This window comes from Anabrus simplex, chromosome 10 (genome assembly GCF_040414725.1).
Source record: "Anabrus simplex isolate iqAnaSimp1 chromosome 10, ASM4041472v1, whole genome shotgun sequence".
Lineage (NCBI taxonomy): Eukaryota > Metazoa > Arthropoda > Insecta > Orthoptera > Tettigoniidae > Anabrus > Anabrus simplex.
In genome coordinates, this window is record NC_090274.1 from 130,973,521 (window position 1) to 130,995,386 (window position 21,866).

Sequence of the window (21,866 nt, forward strand, 5' to 3'; positions counted from 1 at the left end):
GTAGTACTCAGCAGTAAGGATAGACTGTTAGAAGCTCAGGTAATCCAGTGGCTGTTAGAAGAATTGGATAATGACACTGACATTTGTTAGAAGAATCAATTGACTCAGACAGTGAACAATGCAATAATTGTGACAATGGTAGCAGAAGCGAACAGTGTGCCAGTGAAGGGGAGGAAATAGCAGAACCTCGTGTGGGGTATATTGATAAAGACCAAGTGACCGATGGTGCAGTAGTTTTCTCACTTGTTGGTACCTGTTCTTTTGGGATTACATATAACAATATTCTGTGTAAAATTGGATGGTACTTCTGGATCATATGTCTTGCACACTAAGTGGAATATCCTTGCCATACCAGTTCCTCCTAAGGGAGTAAGTAAATTGGAGTGTATGCCACCAATTCCAGATGCCTCCTTCCTTATTTAGGTCATGAACTGGGATTGTCAAATCTGCAGGATCAAGGTGCAGAATCACACAAATATGAGAGATCAAGGAAGACATGTGAAAGACATGGTTGGAGCACCGGAAATACATTTTTTTTTTTTGGCGTGAGGGAAAGTATTGGACTTGAAGGAAAGTCACCAAATGTTTATTCTGCATGGTCCTAAGCAACCTAGTGGCAAAGAAGAATAGAAGAAGCAGAGCTAAAAAGATTATCTACATATTAAAATAAATTATAAATTTGTCCCTACACTTCATATTTTTGCCCTCTTCTTCTTCTTCCTTATCTATGTCTTTCACAGATCCTCTTCCAATCTTCTCTTTATTCCCGACAATCGTTCATCACTTACTCCCATTGTAGTCCTCTCTGATTTACATCATCCTACACCTGATCCCTCGATCTTGTTCGTATTCATCTAATTGGTCTTCCTCCATATTCTGTCCATTCCAGAGCTCTTCTTGGTAATCTTTCTTTTCCCATTCTTTAGACATGGCCGAACCATTTCAGTCTATTTCTTGCCATAGTTTCTTTTAGGGGATGATTCATAGTGTTTTATTTCTTATCTTTTCCCTCCTCATTTTACCCAAAATCCCTCACCGAAAGCACACTTCTGTCATTTGTAATCTACTCAGATCTTTTTTTGTCAAAGTCAAATATTCAGATCCATGGGACAATATTGGCAATGTTTGCGCTGTATATCATTTTGATCTTGAATTAAGTATGCAAAAGTTGAAAGAAAGTTTAATTATGCCTATAATAAGAACTAGAAACTATAAATGATATAAGAAGCATCAACAAAAGACAGTACATCCATTCCCACTCACACATGAGCCCACAAGATCTACAGAACACCTGGGTCAAACGTTTATCACTGAGGGGTTGCTTGACAGATCTTCAGTCTTCATGTTAAATAAGTGTGTGTTGATGCCCACTTTCCTGATGAAGCCGGAAAGCAGAAGCAAGCTTGTCAGGGAGATGTTATGCTCTTGCTCAAGCCTCCAGCTCCAGCATGTCTCTCTCCTCTCCCAAGTACTTGCCAGGCTATCTCTTCACGTGCCCAGTATTTAAGTATTCCCTGTGGATGGGGGACGCATACAAAGAATACACCCACAGTTTCTCCTGCCTGTCGTAAGAGGTGACTAAAAGGGGTGACCAAGGGATGCTGAATTTTGAACTGTGAGATTCGCTGTGATTAGTATCATTATACAAGGAACACCATGAGTTGACTTTTCTTGCAATTAGTACCACTATGTGAGGAACACCCTGGGTCTCTGTGTGGCTCAGTATGACGGCAGCTCCCCTCTGTGCAGGTTCGATTGGAACATCCCATGGAGATAAAAAGAGGCTATACTCTCTGGGATGGTTCAGCATCTGCTTGTGGTCACCATGGGCCTGCATTTTGAGGAACACCCTGGGTCTCTGTGTGGCTCACTATGATGGCGGCTCCGCTCTGTGCAGGTTCGATTGGAACATCCCATGGAGATAAAAAGAGGCTATACTCTCTGGGATGGTTCAGCATCTGCTTGTGGTCACCATGGGCCTGCATTTTGAGGAACACCCTGGGTCTCTGTGTGGCTCACTATGACGGCGGCTCCGCTCTGTGCAGGTTCGATTGGAACATCCCATGGAGATAAAAAGAGGCTATACTCTCTGGGATGGTTCAGCATCTGCTTGTGGTCACCATGGGCCTGCATTTTGAGGAACACCCTGGGTCTGGGCGTTGCCTGTTATTAGTACCAGTATATGAGCGACGCCGTGGGTCTGTGTTGTCTGTGGTTAGTACCCAGTATTTGAGAAACACCACAGGATAGTACGGATTCATGTTATTAATACCACTATGTGAGGAACACCATGGGTTTGTGTTACTTGTGATTAGTCTTGATACATGAGAAATACCATGGTTCCACTTTCCTAGTGATAAGTGCCATTATGAGGGCCTGTTGACCTGGATTTTGGACCCCTTTAGACAACAAGCATCATTGTTTCACGATTGTGCTTCGGAAGCAGCCCCTTGGTCAGCATGTACCATTGTTGTAAGTTCATAATCATTTTTCATCGTCGTCTTTTTGAATTCTAGTCAGTGGACTGATTTTAGAATTATTTTTAACTTTTCAATATTGTGAGTTGGATCCGCTGATTATTTTACATTCATATTCATCCGTTCATTCTTCAACATCACGTTTTGAATTCTGGTCACTGGATAAATTTTGGAATTTAAAATTGTCATTACATTGTGTCTCATTTCACATCATTAAGGGCCGATGACCTAAATGTTAGGCGTCTTTAAACAACACTCATCATCATCATCATCAGTAATTTAAGTGAAAGAGAAAGGGAGTGGGGAATAAGAAAGGAACACATACAATAGGATGAGCACAATGGCAGGTGAGTGTGGGAAGAGGAAACGAGGACAAACATGGAAACACAAAGGACAAAGATGACCTCCACTCTTCAAATAGACAGGCTCTCCCCTCTCAGCCCCCAACGAGCTTGTTTCTGCTTACAGCTTCATCAAGAGAATGAGCATTTACACTCACGCGAAGTCCACTCATTAGAGTATGCCTTCTTATTTCTTGGCATACCTTCTACAAAGGTCGATCATATATAAACAGGATTTTTTGTTCCTGAACGTCAACAGTTGGTAGGACTGGCCCTGTGCTTCTGCTATGCTTAGGCAAAACCATTAAGAGTGGGGAGAGCATGCTGTTAGATATTTCCTGCTGTTTCATCAATAACGTTCACGATGTCGGGGTAATAGTTGCACCCCTCCACTGTGCAATGCATGATTAATAAAATTTCTTGCTCATGAAGGAGTTACAGCAGCAGAAATTTACCAGAGATTGACTGCATAGTTCGGTGATCAAACATTCTCAACGACGCATGTGTTTGTTTGGCATAAAAGTTCAAGGAACGATAAGAACGCGTGGAAAATCAGCAACACGATCACCGTCCTCGGACCAGCACTACAGACGAAAACATTCTTGCGGTTAAAGACATTATTGACGATGATTGACGGGCGACAATATCAGAAATTGCAGAACAAGTCGGAATCAATTGTGGGAGCTGTCAAGCAATCATCACAAATGACCTACTGTCCCATAAAGTGTGTTCCACATGGTTCTCTCGCCTTTTGACTGAAAATCTGAAGTTGAGACATTTGGAGGTCTGCCAGAGGCTTACAGCAAGGTTTGATCATCCTCCTTACAGCCCAGACTTATTGCCCTGCAATTTCCATTTGTTCGGACCGCTTAAAGAAGCTCTAGGAGGGCAAAGATTTGAAGATGACGAGAGTGTAACACGACCCTGTTCTTTTTACGATGAGGGCATCAAAAAGCTGCCCATATGCTGGGACAAATGCATTTCCAAAGCAGGAAACTATGTGGAAAAATAAATTTTAATTACCTTGTGTTTTTCAATAAATTGTTAAATAAAAAATGATATCCTGTTAATTTATTTATTTATTTTATTTATTTATTTATTTAATAAATGTGCCACCAATAGAGACACACTCCAATTATAGGTGGCTTTTACAAATTATTTGAACAAATAACATAGAAATACCAAAAAGAAGAAAATGTGAAAATGCTATGTAAATGAGATGATAATGCTCTGTATGAAATGGATAAAACAAAATCTCATATACAGAAGCCTGTTAATAAATCAAACAAAAGAATTGTAACAAAATTATGTAAATATTATACATATAAACAAATCACTTAGACGAGTAAAATTCTTTTAATATATTTACATATGTGTCATATTCATAAGCAAAGTCAAGATCTATATGATACTTATTAATTAAGTTATTATATGTTTCACACATATTGATAAACAGTGAGTTCTTAAAAAAATACAGTTTTGGAGACTGGAGTAATAAACAATTGCCAAAATTTTAAATTTCCTTTTCTAACATTAAAGCATAACTCGTGAAGCGAACTATTATCGTCAGTTTATGCATTAATCATGTTATAGAGATTGATCCCCCCTCGTGGTTTGGTTTCTTTTTAATTTTGCCTTTCTGTCAGTGAGTTTTAACTTTGCAGCTACGCTTGTGATTGTAAACGTCAAAGGTTCAGCTTGATGAATAACATCAGTCATCACCGTTCATTGCTTACATCTCCAGCCTTACTGTTCACACATTTAAATTCCTCACCAGTTGATAAATTTAAGCCTAACAAATATATGAAGATGTGGCTTCAAAACCACCATTCTGCAAAATATAAGGACCATTTATAAAGAACGAGTCGGAGGCTATAAAATGAGAACCTGCACCATTATTTCAAAAGTATTGCCTGGCACTGTTGAGGCACTTGTCCCACTGCGACACAGGGCAGTGTATGGCTGTGTCGTAAAATTCCTGGGGCTGTGTTGTGAATCAGTTCCGAACGTACCGCTTGATGTCAGTGTCCGAGGTAAATCATTTGCCTCTCACAGCCTTCTCTAGCTCGCATGCTTCGACTGGAGACTTTGTCGTTTTGACTCGAGTTCTAAGTGTTGACACCATGTCTCGTTTCCAGTGACCACTCGTGACAGGAATTCATTCCCGTCCTTAGCACAGCGCAGCAGATGTTCAAGAGAGAGGTCCATTTGACATGCTTCCTGTGCTGGTTGAATACTGCGAGGCACCCATCGGGCACACTTTTAGCGAAATTTCAGTCTGTCGTTAATGATGGCATGAACTGTTCCAAAGCTCACTCCGACCTTTGCCGCAATGGCTGCTACGGTAACTCTCCCATCTTACATAATGAGGGCATCCACCTGCTGTTCAATGGCATTGGTAATGCGGTGTGGCATTCCAGACTCTGCATTATTGGCCAACAACATGCATCCTTCCCTGAGTCGCTTGTGCCACACCTTGACCCTTGCAACAGACAAGCAGTGCTCTCCATATATTTGTGCCATTCTTCGATGAATTTTTGTTCCCCTCACTCCTGCTGTCAGGAAATGCTCTACACCCCTTTACTCTTCTTTTGAAGCCTCCATTTTATTGTTCTCAGCATGTCTGAGTGCACTGGACAATCAACGTATGCGTGTGCTCGCTCTGTCTTCATGTGGTGTGCACCCATGTCCCTCCAGCTGCAAGTTTAGCACCTCAGCACTCTTATAGGAAGCACATCTTCCGCAGACAATTGCATTACGATCCTTTCAGCGGTTTTAGTGGTTCATTTTGTTTTGAATTCCCCTAATACACTAATTCAAGAGTTTGTTCCAGTGAAAAGTGTGATCACAAATCAAAAGAGGCACCATTGAATTTTTTTGAACAAATAGCTGGAAGTAGGTCCAGTAGAAAAGTACTGTGTTAGCAAATTAAGATTTTCAAACTAGTGCATTAAATATAAAATTCTTCTCTGTCATCATAAAATGTCTTCTACATGCTTGATTTATGCTAAATTGATGGAAGTTTGTTGCAACTTGCTGTAACCTGCATATTTGAAATGACAGAATTGTCTGACATCCAGGATTTTTTTTTTGCTTTATGTCACACCAACACAGATAGGTCTTATGGCGACGATGGGAGAGGAGAGGCCTAGGAATGGGAAGGAAGCAGCCGTGGTCTTAATCAATGTACAACCCCAGCATTTGCCTGGTGTGAAAATGGGAAACCACAGAAAACCATCTTTAGGGCTGCCGACAGTGGGATTCAAACCCACTATCTCGTGAATGTGAGCTCACAGCTGCGCGCCTCTAACCGCACGGCCAACTCGCCTGGTGACATACGGGATTTGTCTTACCCTGACTTAGAGTATACCCTGTGAGAATTTTTGGGACTACAGTGCTGCACGTATTCCACATGATGACTTTTCTTAAGTGATCGCAAAAAAAATAATTGGAAATTCACTGCCGAGTATGAAAATTGGAAATTTATTGAACATCTCCAAGGAACCAAGGGTGACTGCCCTAAATGCAGATTAGTAGTGATTGATTGATTGATTGATTGATTGATTGATTGATTGATTGATTGATTGATTGATTGATTGATTGATTGATTGATTGATTGAAGGACAATGTTTGTGGATGCACAAGAAGAGTCGAGATTTACAGTCAGAAGGTTTGCTACAATATTTCTTCCTGGTGTCATACGGGAATACTCTGTAACTATGTGGTTCACAGTTTGATTGGCATCTTCACCAGTCACACTATGGAGATTCGGCATTTCACAGTTACAAATCCCAATGGTACCTCTAATATGATTTAATTGCAAGTTTCATTCGAGATAAGGTTTAGATCCCATAATTGGCAACATTCATTAGACTCGCCAGTGAATGAATGCTTAAGATGAGTGTGCTCTAAAATATAATCATTTCTCTGCCATGAGTAACCATCAAAAAGACTATAATCACAATTATTATACTACAATAGATCAAGATCTAAAAATTCTACAACGTGAACAAAAAGGTCCACTACTCAACATTTTAGAGAATTTTTACATCAGTATGGATCCAATATAAGAACCCAGCCCTCAACTTAAATGAGATACATGAAGAAAAGAACGTAATATGGGAAACTTTTATTCCGATCATTTGTAGTAAAAATCAGGAACACAAGAACTCACAATTATTACACTCAGTTTGTCACCGCCCCCCATTTTCCCGCAAGTCCCACCCCATTTCCCCACTCCACTTCCTTGTAGCAACATGTCTTGCTGGAGCAAGTCAGTCAAGAGCTGTACTTCATAGTCAGAGAATACGGGTGATACAAGCAGGTCACGTAATGTAAGTTAATTTTCGTTCTCCATAACTTAATCTAAGGCCGGCTCCGTGGTGTAGGGGTAGTGTGCATGCCTCTTACCCGGAAGCCCCGAGTTTGATTCCCAGCCAGGTCAGGTACTTTTACCTGGACCTGAGGGCTGGTTCGACGTCCACTCATCCTACGTGATTAGAATTGAGGAGCTATCTGACGGTGAGATAGCGGCCCTGGTCTAGGAAGCTGACCACACGACACCTCATAATCTGCATTCCTTTGGGAGGAGCAGCGGTCACTTGGTAGGCCAAGGCCCTTCAAGGGCTGTAGTGCCATGGTGTTTTTTTTTTTTTTTTTTTTTAATAACTTAATCTAAATGTTGTTCCTGTTAGTTACCATTTGTATTATCCATTTTACAGACTAAAATCAGACGGTTCGACTTCAATAATGCTTTTGTATATCAGCCCATGTCGGAACACAACAACTAAGCCAACAGTATATAGATACTAATCGAACCACACTAAAGGATAAGAAAGACCTCCAGCTCAAGACTGTTATAACGATCAACATTTCACAGTTTTTTAACTTTCATCATGCTTTTAAAAAAACTTTTTAACTAACATTTCATTTTCTGTGTTCCCATGTTTTATGTCTTAGTGAGGATCACCCAATGCCAGGTTGAAACATGTCTATTTTTGTGTGAAGTTTCATCTTAATTGGAAGTAACATATATAGTATTGACTAGGAGGATTAAAACAGTTTTGTACAATTTTGTAAGATGATGAAAACATGTCGATGTAAGGAAATAAAAAAAGATGGTTTCTTTTGGCATAATTCAGGAGTATCTGTTGGTGGGTCATCTTTCTTGATTCTTTCAACACCCCCTCATATGTAGACATTATGGCTTGTGTGATCTGGGGAGCAGGAAGACTGTGGGAATGGAGTTCCATGAGAAATTTGCTATTTGCTTTACGTTGCACCGACACAGATAGGTCTTATGGCGATGATGGGATCGGAAAGGCCTAGGAGTGAGAAGGAAGTGGCCATGGCCTTTATTAAGGTAAAGCTCCAGAATTTGCCTGGTGTGAAAATTGAAAACCACAGAAAACCATCTCCCGATTACTGGATACTGGCCACACTTAAGCGACTGCAGCTATCGAGCTTGGTCCATGAGAAATTAACCAATCTCCAAAGTGTCATTGTAGAAGGATGACTCCCACTGAGGTGTGAACTGTAGCTCAATATAGTTGCTCCCATTGCTGTTGGAGGGGTAAATTCCTGGTGCGATATAAATGGCGCAATTCCCGTTCGAATGTGCCAATATAATGTGGACTCTGCAGACTACCTGATCCACTGTTTTTCAATTCAATGCAACATCCTCGACAAAATAAGGGCCAATGTTCAACGACCAGACGAGTAAGACCTGTTGATTGTAGTTTGGGGTGATAATTCTTGGAGCTCTGTTGTCCGTTATCGTAGACTTCTTATTAAGTCGCTCCTCGTACTCTTTTGTGTGAAGCACACTTGGCCCCTTCTGAAGCACCACTCTGTTTGATTGCAAACAATATTCCAATATAAACAACTTCCCACCTGTTCTCAGAAACAAAATTGCAGTAATAAAAAAATAAAAACCCACTGAATTTATATGTCAATCTTTCACGTACAATAACTTAATACTTCTTTACTCTCTCTCTGGAAGTGCCATATCCTCAATGGACGTTGGCCTCTCTGCTAACAGCTGCTTTAAATAATCCAGCTGATGATGAATTGGCACGTCTTAGGTTGTGAGCTCTTTAGACATCTTTTCGTGTGCCATCTGTGACTCACCATTTGATAACTTCCAATAGAGGAACCTTTCAGCATTTTCAAGACAGTTACTCAATAAAGTTATAATGGGATGCATTGAGTAAACATATTTTTAACACAATGCAGTGCATCCAAGGATTTTAGATCTTGCTTGCTTACTTGTTGTTTAAAGGGGCCTAACATCGAAGGTCATCGGCCTGATTTTAGATCTCACTAAGATTCCTATTTTAATTCCATTTTATATTTAAGTGTTGTGTACATTGTTAATTTCAGCAGTCTTGATTGAGTAAGCATTGTGAGTGCATGTGCTGAGTGAGTGCAGAGCTGAAGCTGTATCGAGTGAGGATAGGAAGTTGGCAGTGCAGGAGGAAGAAGAAAACTGAAATGTGTAAGAAGAGAAAGGGAGAGACCATAGGGAAAATGGCAGTAGTGATGGTAGCGCTGCTTATAATAGGGGGTGTGGAGGTTAACCCAGGGCCTGGTCCAGTGGACGCCCTTGAGTGGGAAGAAATTGACGTGGTAAGGAAGGTATTTCAAACAGACCAAATAAAGGAAATGATAAGGGATCAATCCAAGGAGTTAAAGGACTTAAGGCAGCGCCTTATGAAGGAAGTGGAAGGGATAAGAGAAAAAGTAGAGAGCAATGTGGAGGAGGTGGACAAAATGTGAAAGAAAGTGCTGATGTTGGAAGGGGAGATGGCACTGAAAAGAGAAGTAGCGTATGGCATCCAGGAATGAAGGAAGAAAAATATTTTTATGTATGGAGTAGAAGAAGCTGTGAAAGAAGATAAAGTGACAAATTTTAGTGAGGTGGATATAGATGAGGTTCAGTATGGGGAAAGTGAAAGGGAAAGATGGTAGGCCTATAGAACTTACGTTAATATCTACCCTGATGGTGGTGTTCATTTCAGGATCTCTAGATGCCATTGTGTACATTTGTTTTACTTATTAGATGTGTTTCTGCTATGACATAAAGCAACTTGTAAAAAGAATTAGATGTGTTTCTATTAATTTCTCTTATGGCTGATGATGGCCAGCCAAGGTCAAAACTAGTTCCTTAACTAAAAATGTAATGTAATGTAATATAGTATTTTACTGAAAAGGTGGACCATTTCAGACATAATTTTTTTAAATTAGGACAGAGTGAAAAAGATGCAGGCACAGTCTCATTTTCAGGTACTTCATTGTTTTTTGCAAATAATTTCACAAAAAATGCATATACTGTTTATGTTTTAAAATAAATTATTGTCCCTCTGAGAATACTTGTGCAGAATGTCATGAAATTCCAGTGAGATGTTGTAGACATGAAGTTGTTTTGGAAGGCAGACAAACGTCATTTCTCTTTTGTATAAAGATGGTTAAATGTAGGAAATGGCCATAAGTTCTAACTTGCCACAAGTGTCTTCCTGTTGTTTAATAAATTATTGCATATAGTATTTGCTTTGTCTACAGAACTTTAAAGAAGAAACTCTTGATGATGAAGATATACTTGGGGAAACACTCTTTGATGAGTAAGTATAATGCTGTTCATGTTTTACTGCTTCAGATGATACAGGCTGACCCAAAAGTCTAATAACATTGGACGAGGCAATACTTCACGGAATATTGGAGGTAGAGTGGTAATAATTGACACGCACGATTGGCATGACATGGGGTTTCATTGACTCCAACAACAAGTGCACAAACAGGCCAGGAGATGGCGTTGGACAGCAACACATCAGTGAGACCTGTATACTGTATAAAAGGAGCTGCCATGAGTGAGGGCATCTGTAATTGCGGCATGTTGACATTACCAGAAAATGCACTTTTAGTGAAGTTTTATTTACATTATTTTGTTGTCAATAAAACGCCATGTCATGCCAATCGTGTGTCAATTATTACCTTTCTGCCTCCATTATTCCCTCGGTATATGTTAATAGACTTTTAGGTCACTCTGTACTTATCTTAACTAGATACAGGCAATATATGAAATAACTTTTTCTAAAGCGAAGATGATGGAGGTATAGTTATAATAGTTTTTGTGATTTACAGTTTTTTAGCTTTAGTAATTGTACAGCAGCTTCCATTTGCGGGCATTTTGATTTATGTCACCTCCCAACAATCCATTTTACTCTCGCAGCTTGCAGAGAATTAGATCTGTTTGGTGATCTGTGGCCAAGTTTTTCAAAACTAATTTTATACATGTGTCACAGGAGATAGTATACATGCCAACTTCCCTTCAGAAATCCAGCTCCCTCTGCCACCCAGATTCATGCAATCTGAAGGCCAACACATTACCACTGATCCAACGAGTGTGTCGATTACATTTAACTTGAAATTTTATTTATACAGTAGAAGATTGATATAACATGGTCCAGTATACCATAGATTTGGATTTAACAAATTGAGTATGTCTGAGAAATACAGTGTTCAATTAGTTGTTAAATTCTTATTGACAAAAATAGGTTTTCTGGCTGGAGGTCATGCAAAAATTTGTGTTAAACGTAACACAACAAAATATGTGTAGGAAGGATAAGTATAGCAACTGTGTACGCCAGTGTCCACAAGCTGGCTGACGTGTAATGTTGGAGAGCCCGTGTGACATAAGAGAGCAGAGTGGAACGAGGGACTGCCTTGCCGACTAGAATGAAACACAAATTCACTGTCACTGAATGGTTTAAGTTATTTTGCAATTAAATATGAAATGTTAAAACTCAATCAAATTGCTGACTCGTTGATGGAATGCTCAACAGGGTTATTTCATTTATCGTTCACTTCTGCAATTACAGGTACCTGTTCTTCACCTTGATACTGATCATAATCTGCAGCGTAACACAAACTGTAGTGGCATTGTAAATTATATCTTTTTACATACTGTAGCTCATTTCTACAAACTAAACATTTAGTTGTATCAGAGCAACGCACTGTGATGTGCTCGGTTCAGTGTACTGTACATCATGTGCGCACTACAGAGCGAAGCAGTTCCTTTGTCCCACTCTACGACTGAAGTGCCTGACCACGTCACACACTTGTGTAGGCAGTGATGTATGGATGCTCAGACGATGGTACCTAGCGACCATGCGGGTTATGTCTCATGGCTAGTTGTCATCTGAAATTAGCAGCTGTTCATGAACAGGAGACAAATTCATAATCATTTGATTTTTGCAAAGGGATTTTTTTGTTGGAAGTCAGTAAATTACTCTGCTTAGAAATGGAAAACCTGGGAATACCATTTTCAAGACAACCAACATTGGATTAGAACATGCTTTGTCAGAGTCCAGTTAAATATACAGTAGTTTCAGACATTGTGTTTGCTCTGAGCTATAGGGGTTGGTAAAACATTTCTTTTTTGAAGTATTAGGTGTTTTGTCATTTCACTTCAAGTAAACTCAGTATTTCCTTCATTCTTTCAAGGCCCCAATCAACAGCACGTAATACAGTTCAGAGATTATGGTAGAGAAAGGAACGGAATCCTGGGTGGAAGTAATATTGAAGGAGGCAGTATTGGTGAAATAATGCAGTTCTTAGCATTTCTTGCATATTGCTGAATCAACCAGAGAGCTGTTTACAGCATTTATGTTTCTAAAAATGTTTGTCAAGACACACAGTGGTGTGCTTTGAATCGCCAATAAATTGTCCACGAGTTCTACCCCCAGGCCTGAGTTATAAAAATGGTCTGATGTAAGTGTGAAATGAATGAGTTTATTTTTAGGAATTATTATGCTAGTGGGTCATAGAAACAAACCTATAATTGGAGATTAAGATTAATGGGCTACTAATCCACTTATCCATACTTCTATATTTTCTTGATTCGTGTCCTATAATTGCAAGAAAGCAGTCATACAGTTCTTTCAATTCAACAGCATTCAAGATAACAAAACCAGGAGGACAACTCACCAATACAAAGTCTGTATCAAAATTCTTTGTTCAGCACCATATTTTGAGGAATACCAAACAAGAAGCATTATTAATGATGTTCATTATGTCATTTTGTGATTATCACTTCTTTTTTAAATACATTACTAGGCCAGTTTGAAAAAGTAATGTACTGTCTACCTCTACAGTGATTTATAGCAGGGTGTTTAAATTGTATGGTATGTCATTTCTTCAAAAACCTGATTCTCACAAAATATCTCAGAGGACCAAAAATTCAAATTAATGAAACACAAACAAAATCACTTTACATTATCTGCACAAAATGTATGATACTTGGAGAGAGGCTAAAACTATTATATGACAAAAATATCTTTTCTACTATTTTGTGGTTAAATATCACTTAATGATAAAATTTAGAAAAAAACACATTCATATAATAATTAAAATCCTTGTCATAAGTTCACAAAGCTATATAATAAGTATAATATATTCTGCACTGAGGCAGCGCTTAATGTTTTATTCTTAATGGAGTCTTCTGCTGTCTTTTTCGTTTGCTGATTTGCTTCATACCTTGCTGACACTCACCAACAACTGATCCCTTCTATGTCTTCTTCCTCTCTCTCTCTCTCTGTTCATCACTCTTTCCAGCATGACCATCAGCAAAAACTCTTCACAGCCAGTGGCCTGTGCTATTTTTTTTTCCTTCTTTAGACAGCATTTAATAACTTTCTCTTGTTTCAAACTTTCTACAATACCCTATCCTTTGCTACCAATTCCACCCAGGACTTCCTTTCCATTCTGTACCATAATCACATCTCAATCCTTCCAGTCTCCTTTTATCTTCCTTCATTGGTCTCCCCCATGCAGCATCACATACTAAATAAGCATTTCACTGCCTTGTGGTAAGTGATGGTGTACTCTCTTGAAGCACATGGAATGAAACAACTTCAGTTTATAAGGAGAGACCGAGGTAAGGATACTGTGTCATAGAAATCATAGCCGTAAATGTTATGACTAGGGCTCGATAAAATCTCCAGATATGCTCGAAAACCATGTGTTACATGCTCGATAGATATGCTCAAAAACCCATTATATGCTCCATAGATATGCTCGAAAAAACATATGCGGTCAAATATGCAGAATGTGCTCAAAAACACTGTTAAAAACTATAGAAAGGAAAGTGAGACTAAAAAACCAATAACATATCTTTATATATGAGCTTTATTTTCTAATTGTATGTATGATACACTGCAATATACTCGCATTCAAGTTTCAAGTATATATATGAGAAGTTTTCTTATAAAAGTTACAGTTTAAAAGTTCATTTACAAGATGTTCAGGGTTAGGCAAGTCTTTGAAGTACATCTGCATTGCTCTGTACAACAAGAATTTTTTCTATGTTTTCAGTTTTGAATTATTTTCTTAAATCCGTCAGTAAAAGTTTCAATGATGAGAACGATCTTTCGACGTCAACTGACACGAGAGGTAAATACTTGAATAATGCTGCTTCTTGTGCAGAGTAGTTCGGAAAATCCTCTGATGGTGCAGACTCGCCACGCAGCATCCTCTCCAAGTCCAACGCTGCACTCGAGCCAGCATGAACTCCAAGTTTTGTTTCACGGTTTTCCCAGTCTCTCCAGGCCACGAGTCGGCTTCTTGGATGATTCCTTGTATTGTAGCGACCACTTCAACCAACTCCATCCCTTGCGATTCCAACATTAGGATGGCCTCAGGTATGACGCTCATATTGGCTTTTATGAAAGTCAAGGATGGCGTCAAGCCCTTCATTTTAAAAGCAGCCTTAGCTTTCGCGATGTACTTGTTGTCCGCCTCGTCAAACGTATAGATCACCCGGAAAAAATATATATGAAAAACATTAGCCGAGGAGAATAACAGAAAATTACAGAATTAGGCACCGTATGATGGAGTAAAGATTAAAGATATGAAAAGAATAATAGAGAAAACCTTAAAAATGAGAAGATTTTAAACATTTCAGCTAGTCTTACCTTTTCAATTGCCCTATGATTTTCAGCTTAATACAAGACAGCCAATATCCAAATTCCCCATCGCGTCAATATGGACTCGGGAGGTAAAGGGAGCTCTGGATGCATCGTCTTGAAGGCATGGACGCGAGAATGAGCCTTGACAAAAATTTTCTTCACGCTGGGCGATTTTTTGCGCAGCTCCTCAGCAACTCTGTGCATTGCATCGGCAAGACAAGTAACATTTAACATCTTCGGGTAGAGAAGCGTGAAGGTCTTCCCAGCCTTAATCATGTAGGGAGCAGCGTCAGTCACCAGTCAGTTTACCTCCTCATCTGAAAAGGTTAGCCACAGCAAGCCTGAAACAGGAATGCATAAAATAAAGGGTGAACCGTTCAGTTAATGGGATTCTGACATGTCGTACGACTGTAAGAGATATTTAACTATCAGAACTATCACTGAGCATACGTAGAATGCATTGAAATTATAGCCAGGCTGTACTTATTCTTCTTTGGCAAAATGCTCAAAAAATAAATTAACAAAAATATACTTACGCAGAGCTGCTTGCTCTGTTCGCACAATGGTACCATGGTTTGTCACATCTAGCTCCCTGCACAGAATTTGGTGGCCCTTTCCCGGTTCACTGGGACTGAGTTTTCCAACAATAACATTGGCCATGCATCTTCCAAAACTGTCTGTGGTCTCGTCGATAGATAACCAAATTGGGTGGCTCCCGATGTTGTCCCTGATTGCGTGTAGAACTTGTTGAAGAAAGTACCTGAATGAATATTCTTCGTGGAATGAAGGTATTATCGAGAGATTACCTTCATTACGACAGAGCCAGATCCATGTTAAATTACTTCTAAATTGTTTAAACGAGAATGCGGAATACGGCAATTGTGCATGAATTCATACCTTTTCATACTCTGAAGAAACGTAATTTTTATGTAGGGTCGACTCATGAGGCAACTCTCTTCCTGCAAAGTCCTTGAAAAGAGCTCTAATCTCAGCATGTTCGATCTTGTAGAGGGGTATGTTGGCACTTAAAAGCTCCCTATAAACTCTGGAAAAGAACTCGTCCGAGTGCTGTTGCTGATTGAACAAAGGTTGTATCAGCACTTGTTTCTTCGATTTCCTTTTTTTAAATTCTTCAACTTTTGCTGAGTGCCCACTTGTGGCTTTATGTTGAGAAAATTGAAAACCCTTCGAAATCTTGATCTGAAAATAAATAAGTAGGTTCGCATAAGTGAGAAAAAATACATTGGATGAACAAAAATAAAGCATTGTGGACTATAAAATTATTTTCAAATATTGCAGTAGAAATACGAGCACCCTCTCAACGATCCCATGAATACCCAGCAAATCCAAACGTCAATTTCTGTCTTGGAAATGTAAAATGATCTAACTGGTCTACACTCCGAATTCTTAGCCATCTCTCTACTTACCTAGTAGGTAGGCACTGTATGCTGCACATGCGGCTTACTTGAAATTTCAACCGTTTGACCAGTAATATCTTTAAGAACGTAGATGTGAAAATGTCAATAAGAACTTATGTCTTTTTCGCACATTTTGCAGAAAAGAATTTTCCCGTCAGTAGAAAATGAATCAGGGTCTTCCTTTGCACATCATCAGAGTAAAACACTCAGAGAGTCCTTAACTTTAGGCATCGCGTATTTGGAAATCACAAGAACTCGATAGGTATGTACGGATACGATTACAAACTGAGAACTGAGAGTAGAATGCAGTAACTTCACTTGACCGGGTCGGATCTTCCACCACTTCATGGGAAAATCCACCTAAACAATACTGGTTCCCAAAATACGCACACCACTAAAATACCTCACATTTCAAAGTGAAAGGATGCTTGGGGCTTCCAGAGCTTATCTGACGAGTTGCACTCTAATCCAGCAGAGGCCAATTAGGGCGTGTGAATCACCTCACTAAAGGTTAAAAACCTGCGGTTCTATTATTCGCACCAGATAGGCTTTTCACTAATTATTTCTGTTTTAGAACTTTAAGGATGGTCAGGGCCCGAATTCGGGGGAATTCGAAGAAAAACAAACTATTTAGACGAAAACCACAAGAATATGCATTTATATGCTTCTATTCTGAAAACCGTGGTTTTATGCACTTATATGCTCGATAAATTTAAATTCTGTTGGTCCCAGAGAGATGAAAATACTACCGAAAGGCTTCTTTCAATGTGTACTATTCAGGAAAAAAATATAATATGCTCGAATCCGATCCCTAGTTATGACCATACAAAGATGTTTAGAACTCATTTTAAATATGTGAACATAAGGATAATCTCAAAATCTATAAAGTCTTTTCGATACCTTGTCACTGAAATGAATATTTTTTAATTTTCAAAATCTTCCTCCAGTTGGAGGTTGCCTAAGACAAAGAATACACAAAGCAATTTCATTCAAATATAAAACATTTAAATTATGTCTCAGTCTGACGAATACAAGTGGTGTCTCAGCCCCCAGTCAAACTTCTTGGAACTGATGCTTGAAGGTCTTCATCAGCTCTACTGTCTTCTTCGGGACTGTCCTTCTCGCACTAATCATGAGACCCCCTCACTTCTATGTCCTCCAGCTCGAATTTATTGACATAATACAGTACTGTCTACTTCGTCTCGTTGATTGGATGGCATTTCAAATCTTCCTGTGAGGTCTAATATATATCCTTTCTTCTCTTTAATGGTGATCATGTCTATCCATCTCGTGCTGTCATTTACTCTGATGCCATGGACTTGAAATAAACACTTGAAATCCGTTTTCATGGAGCGTCTGTGGTATGGACAACCTGATGTCTTGTGTTTTGAAGAGCTTCACGGAAGGTACAGGAACCAAAGACGTGAGGTAAAATTTCAGTCTCACTGTATCTTATGCAGTGGTTACCACCAAGGGATCTTCCCGGTAGAGCTCTTACATTACACGACATTTTCAGTGCATCTCTCCACTCCGTGCCAGAAAGGCTATTGTGATTTCTAACCCAGTGGTTTGCAGGAGTGAACTCCCTGTACAGACACACTCCTTGACTTTTGCTTCTCAACTGGCACCATTTCTCAAATTCAGATTCTCGTAATGTATTTCTGAGTTTCATGGTGTCATACTCACCTTGCTTATTCATCATATCCTCAGTTTTGTCATGTATATTAACTTAGTTAATCACCTGATAATTTCTTTATCTAGATTTCTAGTGGCTTCAATATATTGGTTCCCCGCAGTTCTAAACAAAAATATTCAAGGTCTAGTAAAAAGGTCACACTCCACATATATGTGAAAATAATATTCCACAGACTAGTAATTTAAATGAGATTCATATTAATTACATGGTTTATAAAGCATATTAATTAATATTGTGAAAATGCCCCTATAAATAATTTCTTACTACTGATTCATTCTCTCAGTAGTTATCTAATCATCCATTTATTCATGCACTCTTTTTCTTGCACATTCGTATTTGCTGTAAACAATATTCCTCTTAATGCAGTATTAAAATGGGTGATCCCGGACTTCTAGCTCCGTAGCTTTGCAGAACACCAATAAATTCTCCTCTTAAAGCCAGAGGTATCGGTAAAGTGCAGAGAAGGGCAACTCCTCCTTTCTCAACTAAATTCTAAATGAATGGTAAAGGGGGTCAATATCCTGAGAAGCAGATAGGAGATCAGGTCAGGTTGACTGAATAGAAGGCATCCATTTTAGATGGGAGGTGAGGAATGATGGTTAATAAGCTATTACACTTGACACAATACTCTCTGCAGCTTACTCATGTTCTCCACTGTTGTGCAATGCCCAGAAGAATATATTGTACACGTGTGCACAGAAATTGTCCCCCGATAGAAACAAAGTATGACGTCCCCCCACTTCCTCGCTTAATGCATTGCTGCAGGTAGACAGCCCACTACAAGACTGTTGGGCACAGTGCTGGATGTATAGCAATACACACAGTGTACTATTGTATGTTGGGTATTCAGCCCGAAGGCTGGTTTAATCTTCCACATTTCCGCCAACAGCTGTCATAGGTAGTTTAGGCATCACTGATGAGGCATAGTAGGGAAATGAGTGAAGTATGTTTTGTGCCGCTTTCCTTACCTAGCCAGAAGTTGCTATTACATATCAGTCTTCCAAGCCCACTGAAATGCATGCACCAACTTGACCTTATGAACAATATTTCCACACCATTCAATACAGGGACTGGCTGCATAAGGAATGGTATTACTAGCATCGTTCATACCTCGGTCACTTTCATGTTTACAATGCTTATTGAAGATAAAAGGTTTCCACCTATTCAATACACTGACATAGTGATTCAATTAAGACATCACATATTTATTATAAACATTATGGTGTACATTATGGTACCGGTTTCAGCATATCACGTGCCATCATCGGCCATTGAGAAAATTATTGCAAGGTATATTGGATGAATACATAAGCTATTAGTACAATATAAAATATATACAGAGCATACTATTCTGATTAGCGAGTCTTATATATACCTTAAAATATATTTGACTAAGTAGCAAAAACCAATTAATCTTTAGAAGATTAATATCGTATTCAAATTTTCCTTTGTATTTTAAATATCACAGTGTTTGTATGACTATTATAAAACCTCTAGTTGTTGATATAATTTAAGCTTGAACTCTACATTCATAATATTGTTCAAAAAGTAAAATTGTATGGCTGAGGCCGTATATTGATGGCTGAGATCTTGAAAAATTGTTTCAATGTCAGGTGGAATGGACAGGTTAATACTGATCTCGAACCAGCACGGACCTCTAGCTCAATGTAACTGTGTGTGGTGTTTGTGAGGAACTGGATTGTATACAATATTAATCTTATAACTATATATTGTAAGGGACTGTTTTACATAAAAACGTACAACTCATACCTTAACCAAAGAACTGTGTTCTAGAAATTATGTATTCAACACATCAGATGCTATTGAAGGACTAATGATAAATTTTATAAGGAACTCCTTGTACTTTTCTAGGCCAATTACAGACATTTTTAACTATTAACAGAATTTTTTGACATACAAGATAATATTGTGTTTTAAGGCGTATTTAACTTTCTAAAGATTAATTGGTTTTTGCTACTTAGTCAAATATATTTTAATGTATGTATATATATATAAAAGTAAGACTCGCTAATCAGAATTGTATGCTCTGTATATATTTTATATTGTACTAATAGTTTATCTATTCATCCAATATACCTTGCAATAATTTTCTCAATGACTGATGATGGCACGCGATATGCCAAAACCGGTACCATAAAGTACACCATATTGTTTATAATAAATATGTGATGTCTTAATTGAATCACTATGTCAGTGTATTGAATAGGTGGAAACCTTTTATCCTCAATAAGCATTGTAAATCTCGATTCAATATGGACCAGAATGAAATTCTTAATATTAAACACTTTCATGTTGTCAAAGCCAAGGATGAGACTGAGACAGGTCAATGAAAGTAGCAAATTTATTCTAGCCCTTACCAGAAAATGCTGTAAATGCTACATCTCACCAGCAAAGGCACTGAGCACTATTTTATACTTATTTCGGCCCTTACCCTAGTTCTCAGTACTGGAGTTGCCTTCAACACTACCCCTCCCCTCCTCATTAATACTGGAGGGGGCAGTGTTGATTGTTTATGTTTGGACACAGTTTCTGTTCAAGCGTGTACCGTGCAAAGTTCAAGCTGTTTTGAGTTGCCAGAGGAGTGTGGCGTTCACTTTTATTTTCTAGTGATGGTACTTCGCTATCGTCCAGCACTGCTGATACAGTGGCAGATCCTGAGAAGATTTTTTTAAAGGAGGAGGCCAGTTATGATGACATCTCCAATGGTTCACTGAGTCGATTGTCAACACCAGTTGGAGGTAAGGTATTTCCCTGTTCTGTGTGTTGTAAGACTTACAGACGAAATAGGGATCTTGAACGCCATAGTTTGATCCACTGTGAAGATTCCGACAAGAAAGTCGCGCCATTCTCTTCTCATGTGTGCGCGTTCTGTGATAAAACGTACACGCGGCGCGCTGATTATCAGGAACATATGGAAATGCACAATGGAGTGAAGAACCATGAATGCACCGTGTGTCATAAACAGTTTGTATGGCGACAAAGTCTTAGGATGCATATGATGATTCATAGTGAAAGGAGCCCGTTCCCATGTAAAGAATGTCCAAAATCGTTTCGGCGTCCGGCTGATTTACGTAAACACATGCAGGCCCATAGCCCCGAAAATCCCGAGACGAAGGGTCCTCTTCGACGTTCACATGTCTGCTCTGTTTGTAAGAAAGCTTTTAGCGGAAGGTCTGATATGAAAGATCATGAGGAATTGCACAAAGGTGTAATGAAGCACGTTTGCAGTGTGTGTAACAAAAGGTTTACGTGGCGTCAAAGTCTGAGGATGCATATGATGATACATAATGAACTCAGACCACACCCTTGTACCTTATGCTCAAAAGCCTTTCGGCGGCCAATTGATTTACGAAGGCATATTCTGACTCATACTGGCGAGAGGCCACATGCCTGTACAGTGTGCCCAAAGAAGTTTCTGATGGCCCACGATTTGTCAACTCATCAACTTGTTCACGCTGGCAACATACCGTACGCGTGTGAATTATGTGATAAGAAGTATCCTCGATATTCTACGCTGAAGAACCATATTTTAGCCCATAAAAAGAAAGAACAGAGGGATCAGGACTTCAAGCCCTTATCTTGTCTCACATGTGGAGATTCCTTTAAAAAACATACGGATCTTATCCAGCACATGGCTCTTCATACGTGACTCTCTCCTTTCTAAATTCGAGCAATGTATGTAGTTAATTAAAACTGAGAATTCTGGGAGCCTGTTTTTGTACTTTTGGTTGCTGGCATATTTATCATCTGGTGATGTGCATTTTGCATGCTCTGGGCTGCTTAATACTGTTATGGGGAAAACAGCCTGAATGTTCACTATCAGCACAGTTTGCCTGACCACACTTCCAACACATTGCTGATACAAGCAGTGGATTGACCCACCACCTCTCTTTCCATGCAACTAACAGTTATTATGTTCTGGCAACCTGTTACCAGGCTATCTGATGGCA

The 21,866-nt window shown here is 39.1% G+C and overlaps 1 protein-coding gene across 1 annotated transcript in view; it reads left to right on the top strand.

Moving 5' to 3' along the window:
* LOC136881882 (zinc finger protein OZF) overlaps positions 1–21,565 on the top strand; it is a 71,210-nt gene extending 49,645 nt beyond the window's left edge. The window contains exons 4-5 of the mRNA XM_067154326.2: positions 10,379–10,437; positions 20,524–21,565. Coding sequence (XP_067010427.1) covers positions 10,379–10,437; positions 20,524–21,565 — 1,101 coding nt within the window. The remainder of the gene's footprint in view (positions 1–10,378; positions 10,438–20,523) is intronic.
* The last annotated feature ends 301 nt before the right edge of the window (positions 21,566–21,866 follow it).